Source organism: Haemaphysalis longicornis, unplaced genomic scaffold, assembly GCF_048455015.1.
Source record: "Haemaphysalis longicornis isolate Haplotype H1 unplaced genomic scaffold, Haemaphysalis longicornis Haplotype H1 scaffold_1, whole genome shotgun sequence".
NCBI lineage: Eukaryota > Metazoa > Arthropoda > Arachnida > Ixodida > Ixodidae > Haemaphysalis > Haemaphysalis longicornis.
Window position 1 is genome coordinate 175,394,769 of NW_027526203.1, and position 12,290 is coordinate 175,407,058.

General features: G+C 47.8%; 1 protein-coding gene across 6 annotated transcripts in view; it reads right to left on the reverse strand.

Moving 5' to 3' along the window:
• The window catches only part of LOC144139582 (uncharacterized), a 141,496-nt gene that overhangs the window by 80,531 nt on the left and 48,675 nt on the right, over nucleotides 1-12,290 (reverse strand). For 5 of the 6 annotated variants that reach the window (XM_077671893.1, XM_077671910.1, XM_077671913.1 and 2 more), the window contains 2 exons: nucleotides 10,355-10,480; nucleotides 121-246 (listed from right to left, as the gene is read on the reverse strand). In XM_077671893.1, coding sequence (XP_077528019.1) covers nucleotides 121-246; nucleotides 10,355-10,480 — 252 coding nt within the window. The remainder of the gene's footprint in view (nucleotides 1-120; nucleotides 247-10,354; nucleotides 10,481-12,290) is intronic. The other variant, XM_077671905.1, reaches the window with a different exon arrangement.

A 12,290-nucleotide genomic window follows, 5' to 3' on the forward strand; every position in this document is an offset into this window, starting at 1 on the left:
ACTGCATTGCTTTTCACTGTGCTAATTTGAGATGTTGCTTTGGCTCCGCACGCATGCCACTTTGTTGGAGTGAGCAAGTATCGGCTCATCCAATGGCATCAAAGAGAAAGGGGCCCTCACCTCCAGGTTGCCCTGGCCTGCGTTCTGGCAGCTCTCAGCTGGGCGGTTGTCCTGGACAGGAGGCGCCCTCTGGGCAGCGGGGAGGGAAAACGGCACTTGCCGCGCAACAGGATACTCGGTCCCTGTCTGCAGGAAATGCAAAACATCAGGCATGGCTGGGTCTTCACTACTGGACATGTGCAAGAGATCTGAATACGCACTTGCAGAGAAGCTGCTTACCATAGCTTTTGCATGCCAATGTGGGCATACCGGTTGTAGCTACAGTGCTGAAAGTTCGACTAGCAAGCTACGGTAGGCAGCAGCAACCCCCAAAATCCCCAAGAGTACACGACGTCCCAGAAGGGCGCCACAACTGGTTCGACTCGCCAACAAAGTGACGACAGACTCCACAGAGCCCGGACGAACCAGAGGATTTATTGGCCAAATAGTACAGTGCATAGTGACCGTGACAACTGGGCCAGATCACTTGAGTAAGTGTTGCTCCGGCCATCTCAATCGGCCAGAGAGATAGCGCAAGTTGAATAGGGGGCGTGGCTGCGTCTTTCGAGGCACTGCAATGCTCACCATGTATGCAACAAGTATTGGGCAGCAGTTTGCTGCAAGCTTTAAAAAACCCTTTTTGCAGCTTCAGTCCAGCAGCCAGTTTTAAAATTAAGGGTGAAGACAATAAGCAATAATTATTAACACTAACGTAATAATATGAGGCCCGTGAGTACAAATTTGGGCAGCGATCACACGAGGTACAGTTCCTTAAATATTCTAGTGACCGTACCCAAAGAAAGTGCAGTCCGGTTTGGCGCTCTCTGCTGCAGGTTCACGTCGGTTTTCTTTAATTCTTTTTAAAATTTGTTTATGTGGCGATATACGCAGAGCCCCTAAGAAGCTTCTTACGTCCTCACCTAACATTATTTACGTGGGTGGAGACTTGCATAAACATCTGTTGCGTATACCGTATTTACTCGCGTAATGATCGCACTTTTTTGCCAAAACATTTGATTAAAATTTAGGGGTTTACGTGGGGTAAATTTTTCCAGAAAAAATTTTAAAGGCCAACTGCACTCAAAATTTCGACTTCTTGAAAACCCCATTTCCGTATAGTCCGCTTAAAAAGAAAGCAACATGCAAAATACAACAGCTGAAATACGCACGTGGACGCCGCAAGCGGCCAGCAAAAATCGGCGATTTTGAAACCGAAACCGAGGAGAGCGCGGCCATTGCAGTGACGTTGCAGTCGTCCAGCGAGCGGCCGGACGGTCACCAGTTCGGGAGAATGTCTGCGCGCAAGCTCTACGCGCGCACGGGGCAGCAGAGCTCGACCGGTTCTCCCGCTGCGTGGCTGGCCAGAGGAAAAAGCCACCGTCGGCTGGAACGTCACAGGCGCGTCATGACTGTTTACGCGATCCGCCGGCAGGTGCAGAGTGGTCTGTGGCGGAGCCTTTTTAAACGCTTCTGACTGATTAACGAGGCGTTTCACGGGGCTACCACTTGTGTCTCAGCTTATTTGGGGGTACTTACTACGCATTAAAAACAAATTTGGCCGAGGTGAAATTTGAGTGCAGTTGGCCTTTAATCACAGAAAAGGCAAGCAAGTTGCGGGTCAAAATTTTTACGGTAGGTCTCATGTACATAACAAAAATAGTAAATAAAAACATAATAAAAACTCTGCACACAGCCGCCAGCCGCTTTGCAAAGTGACGCAAAATGCAGTGTTTTCAGAATTACGGAACGCGCCGGAACGAGTTTAGTGCGAGGTGACAACAGGGCAACCAATACGTGGCTGCCGCTGTCACAGTGCGGGACATCAAAACAGACATGGGGGCGGCCGCAGCAAGCTGCGCTAATTTTTTTTTTTTGTCTTGCGAGCAATTATGTGCATTTAGGGAGAGTTTCTTCCTCATAAATATTGAACACATGCTTGCCGACATCACTAATATTGGCAACTCTGCGGCAATAGCGTAGCCACGTCCGCTTTGAAAGGAAAGGAAACAGAGGTAAGAATGACCATCATCAGCTAGACTTGGCACACATACGACATACCGCTGTGGCAGGTTCAGGGTGCACTCATTGCTCGGGAAATTTTAAAAAAAATCGAATTTTGACGACAAACTTCAGGGGTGCGATCATTACGCGAGTGCGATCATTATGCGAGTACCGTATTTACACGATTGTAGGTCGACCCTTTTTTTCAAATTTGACCATTCAATGTTGGGGGGTCGACCTAGAATCGAAGTCGAACCATCTATCGCTAGTAACGGCAAGAAAAACGAGAAATCGGGGGTGCTACGAGGTGGGGACAGCTTCGCACCCTCGTTCCTATGGTTATAACCGCATGGGGCGTTTTATGCTCGCAAAAATGCGCCGCGCTGACGCTGCCGCGAATACCACCCGCATGCTGCGCGCTACGCGATCGGCGGCGGCAACAAGGCGGCTCACCAGCCGCGAAGAGGTGCGCAGAGCTCCAGCGGCCGCTTTAAACCGCTCTTTAAGATGTCACTGAAGGCACAAGCGAGGACGTTTGTGGAGGAAAGGAGCTGATAATGTGGTCGAAAACGACACTATAAAGCATTATCCGCGCCGCTAGAAAAAGCGCCAATCAAATATCCGCCACCATGGTAAGCCTAAACATTTCCGGCGGCGCCAGCCGGCTAGTCTCGGGCGCTATCAAACTGATCAAAGAGCGCGCCTCCCCATTGCCGCGCTCGTCGCGCGTCATACGGAGGTAGAACGGTAGAGCTAGTTTAAAGGAGCCAAGAAGAGAAAACACAAGTTTGGTTCATTCGAAAGATTGCCTCGTTATAACCATAATGACACCACTTATAACGCAAACTTCGCTCAAATAAGCTACATAATTAGGAAAAAAGGAAATGACCATGCGACCCACCAGCTCATTTGCCGCAACAGAACCTGTGATGTCACTTGGGAATGCTCTGCGATTGGCGGAGGCCGGCAAAAGCAAACGCATGTTAGGCAGGGCTTACAGTTTGCATAGCGAGCTAAATGCCCGTGAAACATACTGCACATTCTTTTTATGACAAAGAACGGTGGAGTAAACGGTTGAAGGTCCGAACGAACTCGCAAGAGTGTGCGCCAATGCGTACGAAACTAGCGCCGGCCGAGCTCGACATCTCGCCGTCGCGCAGACGAATTTTCGGGTTCAAGGCTCTTCGGGGCCAACCAACCGTTCCAGCACGCACAGCCGCGACCTTGCTTCGTATCGTAATCCCTTCACAGGAGGTTGGCCGTCATATCGCCAACCAGCAAAGGTAAAAATAGAAACGAGGGGAGTAAGGAACAGCAAGAAGCGACGAGATAGTGCCAGTCGTCGCGTAAGTTTCGAATGGTGTTGGCTTGCTGCTGTCGTTACGAGCTCGTTTCCAGTTTACAACCACTGAAAACTTCAGTTTGTTCGAGTACTTTACAATGAAATTTCGTTGCTGCGTTTTGAAATGCCCATGTAGTACGGGCAAATCGTCGAGGGAGTGCGACATCCCCGCCGGTGAGGAGATCTCCGTTCATGTGCTGCCCAACGACGAACCTAGGCGAAGCAAGTGGCTACGTTTTGTGAACTTTGCAAACGGAGGAGAAAGAGAGCTAAAGGAAGTACGAGTGTGCTCGCTTCATTTCCGAGGAAGTGATTACGGCAGGGACCCTTACGTTAGCTCACTCCTGGGACATGCTGACGCTCGTCGCCGACTTCGTCAAATCGCTCTGACCTTGGGGAAAAAAATGCCGTAAACACCGCGCATGGACGCTCCTATCTTTCTGGTCGAAGCAGAGAGCTCGCGCGAATGGCTTTCCATATACGACACCGGCCAACTGGCATAAGTGATACTGCTACTGAAATTGAACTATTATTAACCGTAATCAAAATACGGCACATACGTACCAGTCTATATTCGTCCGTCGCGACGGGGCTGACGAGGCAGCGGTGCCGACGGCTGGGCGTTCGTCTGTTGTGGCTATCGCGGAATGGTCGCTTTCCCGTCCACCGCGCATCCCACAACTCTTGCTGCTCGTGCACTTAGAAGCATTGAGCGTTCTTGTGGTGTGAGGTTGTTAAATGCAAGCCCGAGCTCCTCGGCGAGAGTTTTGTTCTCGGATCAGGCGATTCCATGACTAGGGCTGCGGGTGCACTAGGTTTTACTAGTATTTTTAAAATGGCCGCCGTCTCGATCGACTCCCGCGTGTGGGTGCTATATGGAGTCGACATACTAAGTATCTGTTTCATGGACCGGCTCTATGACGCCATTGTACATGTCACGGAATGTTCAATTTTAGCGGGAGATTTAAAATTTTAGCTTAAATTGCCTTATTTCTCAGTGAATAAAGCATCATTTGCTTCCGGGAAAGCGCTTGGGGTACTATGAAACACCTAATCTTTCGAATAAAACAAACTTTTGTTTTCTCTTCATGGCTCCTTTAACTTAAAAGCAGTAGAAGCTGCCGCGCGCGCGGAATTGTCGACGCGGGCGTGAAAAAGTCGCCCGCGCAACACCGACGCGCACGAATCGCGTCTCTAATAAATAAAATGAGTATTAGCGAATCCTTTGATTCAGTGCACGGCGCTAACGTAGCCCAGATCGTATCACATTGTTCAGTACACTTCCGAACGCGATGGTGGGAGGTTGGAGGTTGGTGGGAGGAGGATGGTCAGCCGCCATTTTGTTTGTTTTGGTATCGCGCGCCAGTGGCTGCTGCCGGTTGCTTCGATGGTTGTCATCACGCAGCGAATGTGTTCTTCCCGCTCAACCCAAAGCGCATGGTTATTCCATGTGCTTATACAAAAGCTTTTCATTTTTAACATCTACCGCGCACACCGTGAGCGCACGGCTCTTGAGGGAGCATCGACCGTTGATGGTAGAGCCGCCGTGTGGGTTGACGGAAGAGCTTCTCTTTTTATACGATTTCATAGGCGGCGCTCGCATTTTTCTTTTTTTGAGAGATGCAATTTCTGGGGGTCAACCTACATTCGAGTCGACTTACAATCGTGTAAATAGGGTAAATACGGTACATACAATTTTATGAATTGTTCAGCCACAAGATTTTTGTTGGCTGGAATGCATCTCACAATAGCTTTCTTTTCCGCGGCTTTTTAAGGAAGGCTTAGAAAATCATAAGCACGCAACTCCGACAAACAGCAGCTGTGGTACATTCAGACACCACCATCCTTTGCAGTGCTATATGAGTATTTGTGAGGTTTTCAGAAGTCTTTGTATACGCTAATCAGCGTAGACAACCGCAAGTGAAAAACAGCTAATCATGGTCTGATGATTTTTGCTTTTATACCTGCACATGCAGAAGGCTCAGCCAGACCAGCGGGTTTTATTTTGTGAGTACTGGAAAAATTTCTGTATATTTTCAAATGTGTGTATTTTTTTTTTTCACAATTCTGTTCACCCCATTTATACTAGTTTTAACGCAATTTATGCACTTCTGTGCAAAGGCAGGAACTTCCACAATTGCTCGTTTTCACAATTTCTTCATTCTATTGCCACCAGCCTTCGGGGTTTACAATTTTTATTTTTTGATTTGTGCTTCTTTTTAAGGGGGCACACTGGTCTTAAACCAAAAATATTTATTTTTAGTCATGATGATAAAATTTGAAGGACATGTGTAGTTTTTCATTCTGATTGTAGATATAAAATTTGTTTTTGCGTAAAAAAACGAAATTTATTCGGATTTTTATATTTATTTTTTGAGAGCTTTCGTGAAAGAACTGCTAGAGGGATGCAGCTGAACAAGGTACCAGGGAACTGTGGACAAATCAAGGAGTGCAATAAGATTAACAGTACATTCTATCTGGTCTGTAGCAGAAGTTATGACTGAAGTTTGGGCTTGGAAGGCAAAACCGGTTTTTCTAGTTCCCACTTTCCAAGCCCGAACTTCAGTCATAACTTCTGCTACAGACCAGATAGAATGATACTGTTAGTCTTATTGCACTCCTTGTTTTGTCCACAGTTCCCTGGTACCTTGTTCAGCTGCATCCCTCTAGCAGTTCTTTCACGAAAGCTCTCAAAAAATAAATATAAAAGTCTGAATAAATGTGATTGTAGTTGTTTTACACAAAAACAAATTTTATGTCTACAACCAGAATAAAAAACTACACATGTCCTCCAATTTTTATCATCATGACTGTAAAATTAAACATTTTTGGTTTAAGACCAGTGTGCCCCCTTAAAAAATCCATTGGGCCAATTTACTCCTGTTATGCTATTACGCATTATGCCACTGTCACTTTAGTTTCTAAGAGGGACTTTGTCTGCTGAAAACTGGAACCGGATGGCCTGGTGATATGTGTTCCCTTCCGCAGGAAAACTTTGTACCGGCCCTTCATGATCTGTCGTTATTGTGCTTTCTGTTGTATTGCTCAGTTTTATTGCTATTTCAATTGTTCTGTTAAATACTAGCTCACTCCAGCCATAGCTGCAAGTATGCACAAATAAATAAAGACTTGGATTCATCATATGAAGCACGTAAGACTGCAATTAATATTTTAAAAGTACCGTATTTTTCGGTCTATAGGACGCACCGTTGTATAAGATGCACCCCCAACTTTTCGCAACTTCCGGAGTAAAAAGTAGCATATAAGACGCACCCTTGTATAAGACGCACCTATGTTCACTGCCTTGCTGCAGCGAAACTTTAAACATGCTGTTGCATGAATGTCGCGAAATTTCGTACTTGCCAGTTAATGCCTCGAAGCACTGGCGTCTGCAACACTTATCAAGCACATTTGCAGGGAAAGAATTTCACTACCACGCATTAGGAAACATCCCGCATAATTGCAGGAGACATGATTTATTAACTACTCAAAGCCTTCAAAGTCGTCATCTTCAGACGCACTCTCAAAGAGTTCCGCAAGTTCTGGAAATAGCACCGCTGAGGTATCTTCTTCGGAGTCGCTGCTGTCACAGACGCTGACGAAGCTAGCAGGCCTGCCTTGCAGAACCCTGCGGAACGCTGCAGTTATGGTGGTTTCCGAAACCGCACTCCAGGCATCGCAGACCTACTTTGCGGCTACGCCAAATGAAGCGTGCCTCATGCGTCCTGTTGCTGTGTAGCTGTGCCCCTCTTCAGTCATCCATGCCTCCTACAGGCGCCGCAAAACATCTTTAAAACTGCGGTTCATTGCAATGTCCAGAGGCTGTAGAATTTTGGTCATTCCACCCGGTATGACTGCAGTGGTGCAGTTCTTTGCCTTTACGTGTTTAAGCATCAGCTCAGAATAAATGTGCGCCCGCATGCTATCCATGACAAGAAGGCCCTTTTTAACATTAAGAGCCGCCTGGCCGCCTAGAAAAGCACTTTTCGAGCCACCTGCCCATCATCTCCTCGCCTACCAGCCTTTCACGTTTATTTCTGTCAGAACGCCAGGCGGGAAGTCATCTTCTGACCTGGTATTCCTTTTGAAAATTATCATCGGCGGAAGCTTCTTCCCATCAGGAAGCAAGCAAGCACCACGGTGAAATGCACTTTTTCGTGGCCCGTAGTTTTGATTGTGATGGACTTAATAATATGGCTGTCAGTGATGCCATGATCTTCAATTTCTTTTTTTACGAAAGACTTACAACGTTCCACTTTCTCTTTGAAATCGTTTGGAAGCTTCTGGCACATGCTTGCGCGGACTCTAATTGCTAACGCTTTGCGGCGCATAAACCTGGAGCACCATGATGGCCCGCCCACTAAACCAACAGTGCCTATTTCCTTGGCGAGCATCTGCGCTTTCAGCCCCAGATGCACAGTTGACAATGCCCTACCTTGGGCACGTTGCTCCAAGGCCCACTTATGGAGGTCCTCTTTCAAGTGCTGGCCATCGCGCCTTCTTCCCACGGTCAGCCTTCTTGCCGTTCTTAAAGGCCAACTGCACTCAAAATTTCGACCGCGCGAAATCACTGTTCCTACATAGTATGACTAAAAAGACCGCGATGTACGAAGTATGACTCCTAAAATGTGCGTAATTATGCCGCAAGCAACCAGCAAAAATCAACGATTTTGAAACCGAAACTGGGCAAAACGCGGCCATTACGGGCAGGCGGAAGTGACGTATCAGCCGTCGGCGCGAGCTGTGCGGACCGGCCGACGCGGCCGGATCAGCCAGCCAGGAGGAGTGTGTGAGTGCGCGCGTGCGGGGGTGTGGGAGGCGCGCGGAAAAGCGAGCGCTTGTCCGTCAAGCACGACACTATTCGCGCACTCCGACAGCAGCACACCGCGTAGGCATGATGTCGCAATGAAACTCGAAAAGGAGAGAACTGTACAGTTAACGAAGCCTCTTCGGAGCCATGAAAGCCAGGCATACCGGCGCGAAATACGAGTTTCCTGGATTCTCCCGCTGCGAGGCAGGCCGATCGGCCTGGATGGCTGGCATGTCACTTCCGCTAAATGGCTATTTGCGCGACACGCCGGCAGGTGCTTTGTTGTCTGCAAGGGCGTTATTTTGAATGCCTGAACCTGAATAACCACGCATTGCACAGAGCTACCGGTCGCGTCGCAGTAGTTCTCATGGTACCTACTACACATTTCGAAGGCATTTAGCCAGGGTGAAATTTGAGTGCAGTTGGCCTTTAATGGTACACTGCCTTAGTTGGTACACTGCCGCCATGCACGGACCACCTTTTCCGCGACGTCGAAATGACGACCTGCTGCCCAATTTCCGTGCTCCGTAGCGTATTCCACGGCAGCCAGCTTAAACTTCGCTGTATAGCTTTTTTGCTTTGTAGGCGGCATAGTGCAGGTGAACGGTGAACGTCAACGAAGCGAACGAACCACACAATGCTGCAAATGGCGACGTTTGCTTGACTTGCTGGGGCAGCCTTGGCCTCAGTGAGCGCCGAACTGGTCGGGAGCAGCAAAACTGTCGCCATCTTTCGCCTTTTTAGCTCACTGCTTGCACCTTTCAAAATTCGCGCCGCTTGTGCGGCCTCCGTGTCGCAAGAATTAGCACAGCGATGCGTCTAATTTTTGCGGTCTTGATTTTCGATGAATTTTTTTGTTGTGGAACTCTAGTTTTGACAGGGTTGGCTGTGCATGTACATGTCATTTGCACTGAGCTGTTGAAGATTGATGAGCTAGCCAGCTCGCGGTGTGAAGACGAGGAATGCCCCATTGCTTGCGCCCATGCTGCTGCGCTGGCTCGTGGCATTCTGGACTAAGAAAGCCACACTTCTGCGCTCGACAAATGATTTTCAATCAGCATTAACACTAGTCCTATCAGCATCTGCCAAAATTAAAAAAGAATAAATACATATGAGATGCACCGTTGTATAAGACCCACTGCCGAAAATTTTGGAAAAAACTGCGTCTTATACACCGGAAAATACGGTACTGAATTTTTTAAACATAATAAAACATTCACACATTTGGTGTTTTTGGCCACCGCGAGTCCAATAATTGAAAAAGCTTAAGATATAATTCCCCCCACAGACATCATCCAGATGAAGTAGAAAATCAAACGTTCATACCCCTACGAAAAGCTATTGGCAAAAAGCACAAGCAGAAAAACACCTTGCACATGAACTAGAATCGGCAACTGAACTTTTATACATGAGAACCAGCAATTAAAGCAGCCTTAATGGCAGGCAAATGCCCTTAATTGCACATTAAGAACTTACACACAAACCTCATATTTTCTATGACACACAAAAGATTTTCCTTCTAAATATTCAGGAAAATAACTTTGCGTTAGCCAAAAGCAAGGTAGCAATGACATTTCACAACCTATCCAGAACCACAAATTTCTGCCGGGAATTTGTGTTTCATATGTGGGACCTACAAGGAGATCAGCAGGATGAAGTCAACCGAATGGCTATTAAAACCAGTGAAGCTCAGCTGAAGGAAAGCGGACTGCTAAACTGCTGAATCGGCCGGGCGAAGTAACTTTTACGTGAACCCAGGAGTGCTGGAAGAACAGCGACAACTCCGGCAACTTCAGAACCGAAATGCTAACAAAACCTATACAATACACTAAAATCGCATCTAGGAAATGATGGGACAAGGAAGGAGAAAAAAGGTTGTCTCTGTTCAGACTTCCGGCTGGACAAGACTTGACAGCACATCTGCCCGTTTCTGACGCATGTGCTGAGCCAACGCGTAGGGCGGTGCGGTGCATAATGCAGCTACTGGCCTTCACAACTGCATTACTTTTCACTTCATGAAGATAGGTTGCTTTGACTCAGCACGTACGACACAGTGAGGATATCGACCGATTATAAGGCAGCCAAGACAAAGGGGCCCTCACCTTCAGATAGCCTAGGCCTGCGATTAGGTGGTTCGGCTCTGGGTGGTTGTCCTGGCCAGGACGGGCACTCTGGGCACCCGGGATGGAGTTCGGGGCCAGTCCCGCAACAGGACGCTCAGTGCCTCTCTGCAGGAAAACGACGACATCGGTCATGGCCGGCTGTTTACTACTGGTCATGTGCAAGAGCTTTGAATACACGCTTGCAGAGAAGCTGCACACACAACTTACCACAGCTTTTGCATGCTTTAGCAATGCCCCCATATTACCTTTCACTGCTTTGCTTTTCATTATACAGTCGAACCTCGCTACAACGAAACTGACTGGACCCACGAAAAATTTCGCTGAAGCGAAAATTTCGTTGTGGCGAAATCTGCCCCAACACATCACCAAAGGGCAAGAAAAATGCCCCCGTACATTATCCGTAACATTACAGCATAATACAACGTTTAGAGAAAGGAGTGACGTGAAATTATGTGGTGTTTATTCGGATAACAAACGTACCAATGGTTATCTCTTTTACCCACAAGTAAAGAGCGCACGTTATGGTAGAGGAGGGGGGGGGCGGTGAAGTTGCAGGCATACTGCTGTACAACAAAGCATACCTACCGAGTTGATAACTTGCAGATAGCTGCCAGGACATCAGAACCCCCTCTCCCCTCTCGCTTGTGGCAGGAACAGCGCTCGTTATCTTATTTTCTGACAGGGCACAGCGGCATGTGACCTTGCCAAGCAAGCCGCGCCCGCTTGCACTTATGCGAGCCCGCCGGCTCACGACTGAGGTAGGATCATGCAGGTTCAAGACTGCCCCAAAGAACTTTCAGATTTGACTACACACTTCAAAAACGGCATTTATTTTCGAAAAAAGTCAGCGACCTTTGTTTGCCTCCGTCCTTCGGACATCTGCGTCGTGGTGCGATTCTCGCACTCAGTCAGCAGGTGCATTGCTACGTCGTCATCGTGGGCTCCAAGGAATTTGCGAATAATATTAAACGGTCCCTTCACATCCACCTCAGAAGACGAGGCCGATGCCTCTTGAGCATCAGTCGCGTCGTCAGATGATGCTTCGTTATTGTGAACCTCTTAGTTCAGTGCTTTTTGCTGCAGCACGCTTCCGCTGATAGGCATTTTCTTTGCATGCATGTCAAGGGACCACTTGAACAATGCCTCCTCAAGATCCTCATGTGCCCCTTGCATCAACTTCTTGCGCTTGGTGGACGTCCCTGAAGAAAGAGCACTGCTTATTGCATCCTTTGATTTCAAAGTTGTGGACAGCGTGCTGTTAGATATGACAAATTCCGCTGCAATGTCTCCTTTTTTTCTGCTGGTTGAAGCTTTGCTGATGATCCGCGCCTTCTCCTCCAATGAAAGGAACTTCCGCTTCGCCTTCCTTGTCATGAAATCGTGTCGGCTTGAACAAACGCACGTGACGAACACACAAGCAATGCACAAGCGCGTTATGCCACCATAACAACGTGATCTATAATGGATACGGATTGGCAACCGTAGATTGGCTGTGGCTCTCGCTTGGCTAAGTTGACCTCCTTGCTGCAAGGTGACCTACCGCATTGTCATCACCACCACAAAACGGCGCCCTCCTATGAGTTTGTTTTGGTGGTGTTTGACCCGAACTGAGAAATACCCTGTAAGGCGCGGCTATGCTTTAGCACCACCGGAGGATTTTGGCATTTGGGCCGAAATCGTGACACATAGCCATTTTCTTTACTTCCACCACAATCACCGTTTTCAGCGGTAAACATAAGGCAGTTTTAGCATATCGTTACCGTGTTTGCGTTACCGTCCGGAATCTGGAGTTTCCGTTTACCGCTGAAAACGGTAAAACACGTTTTAGCGCTCCGTTTGTGGTTTGCGTATTCCGGCCGCCGTGGCGCAGGTAGCGGCATCTGATGAACTAAAAAAAAAAAAAAAAAAAAAAAAA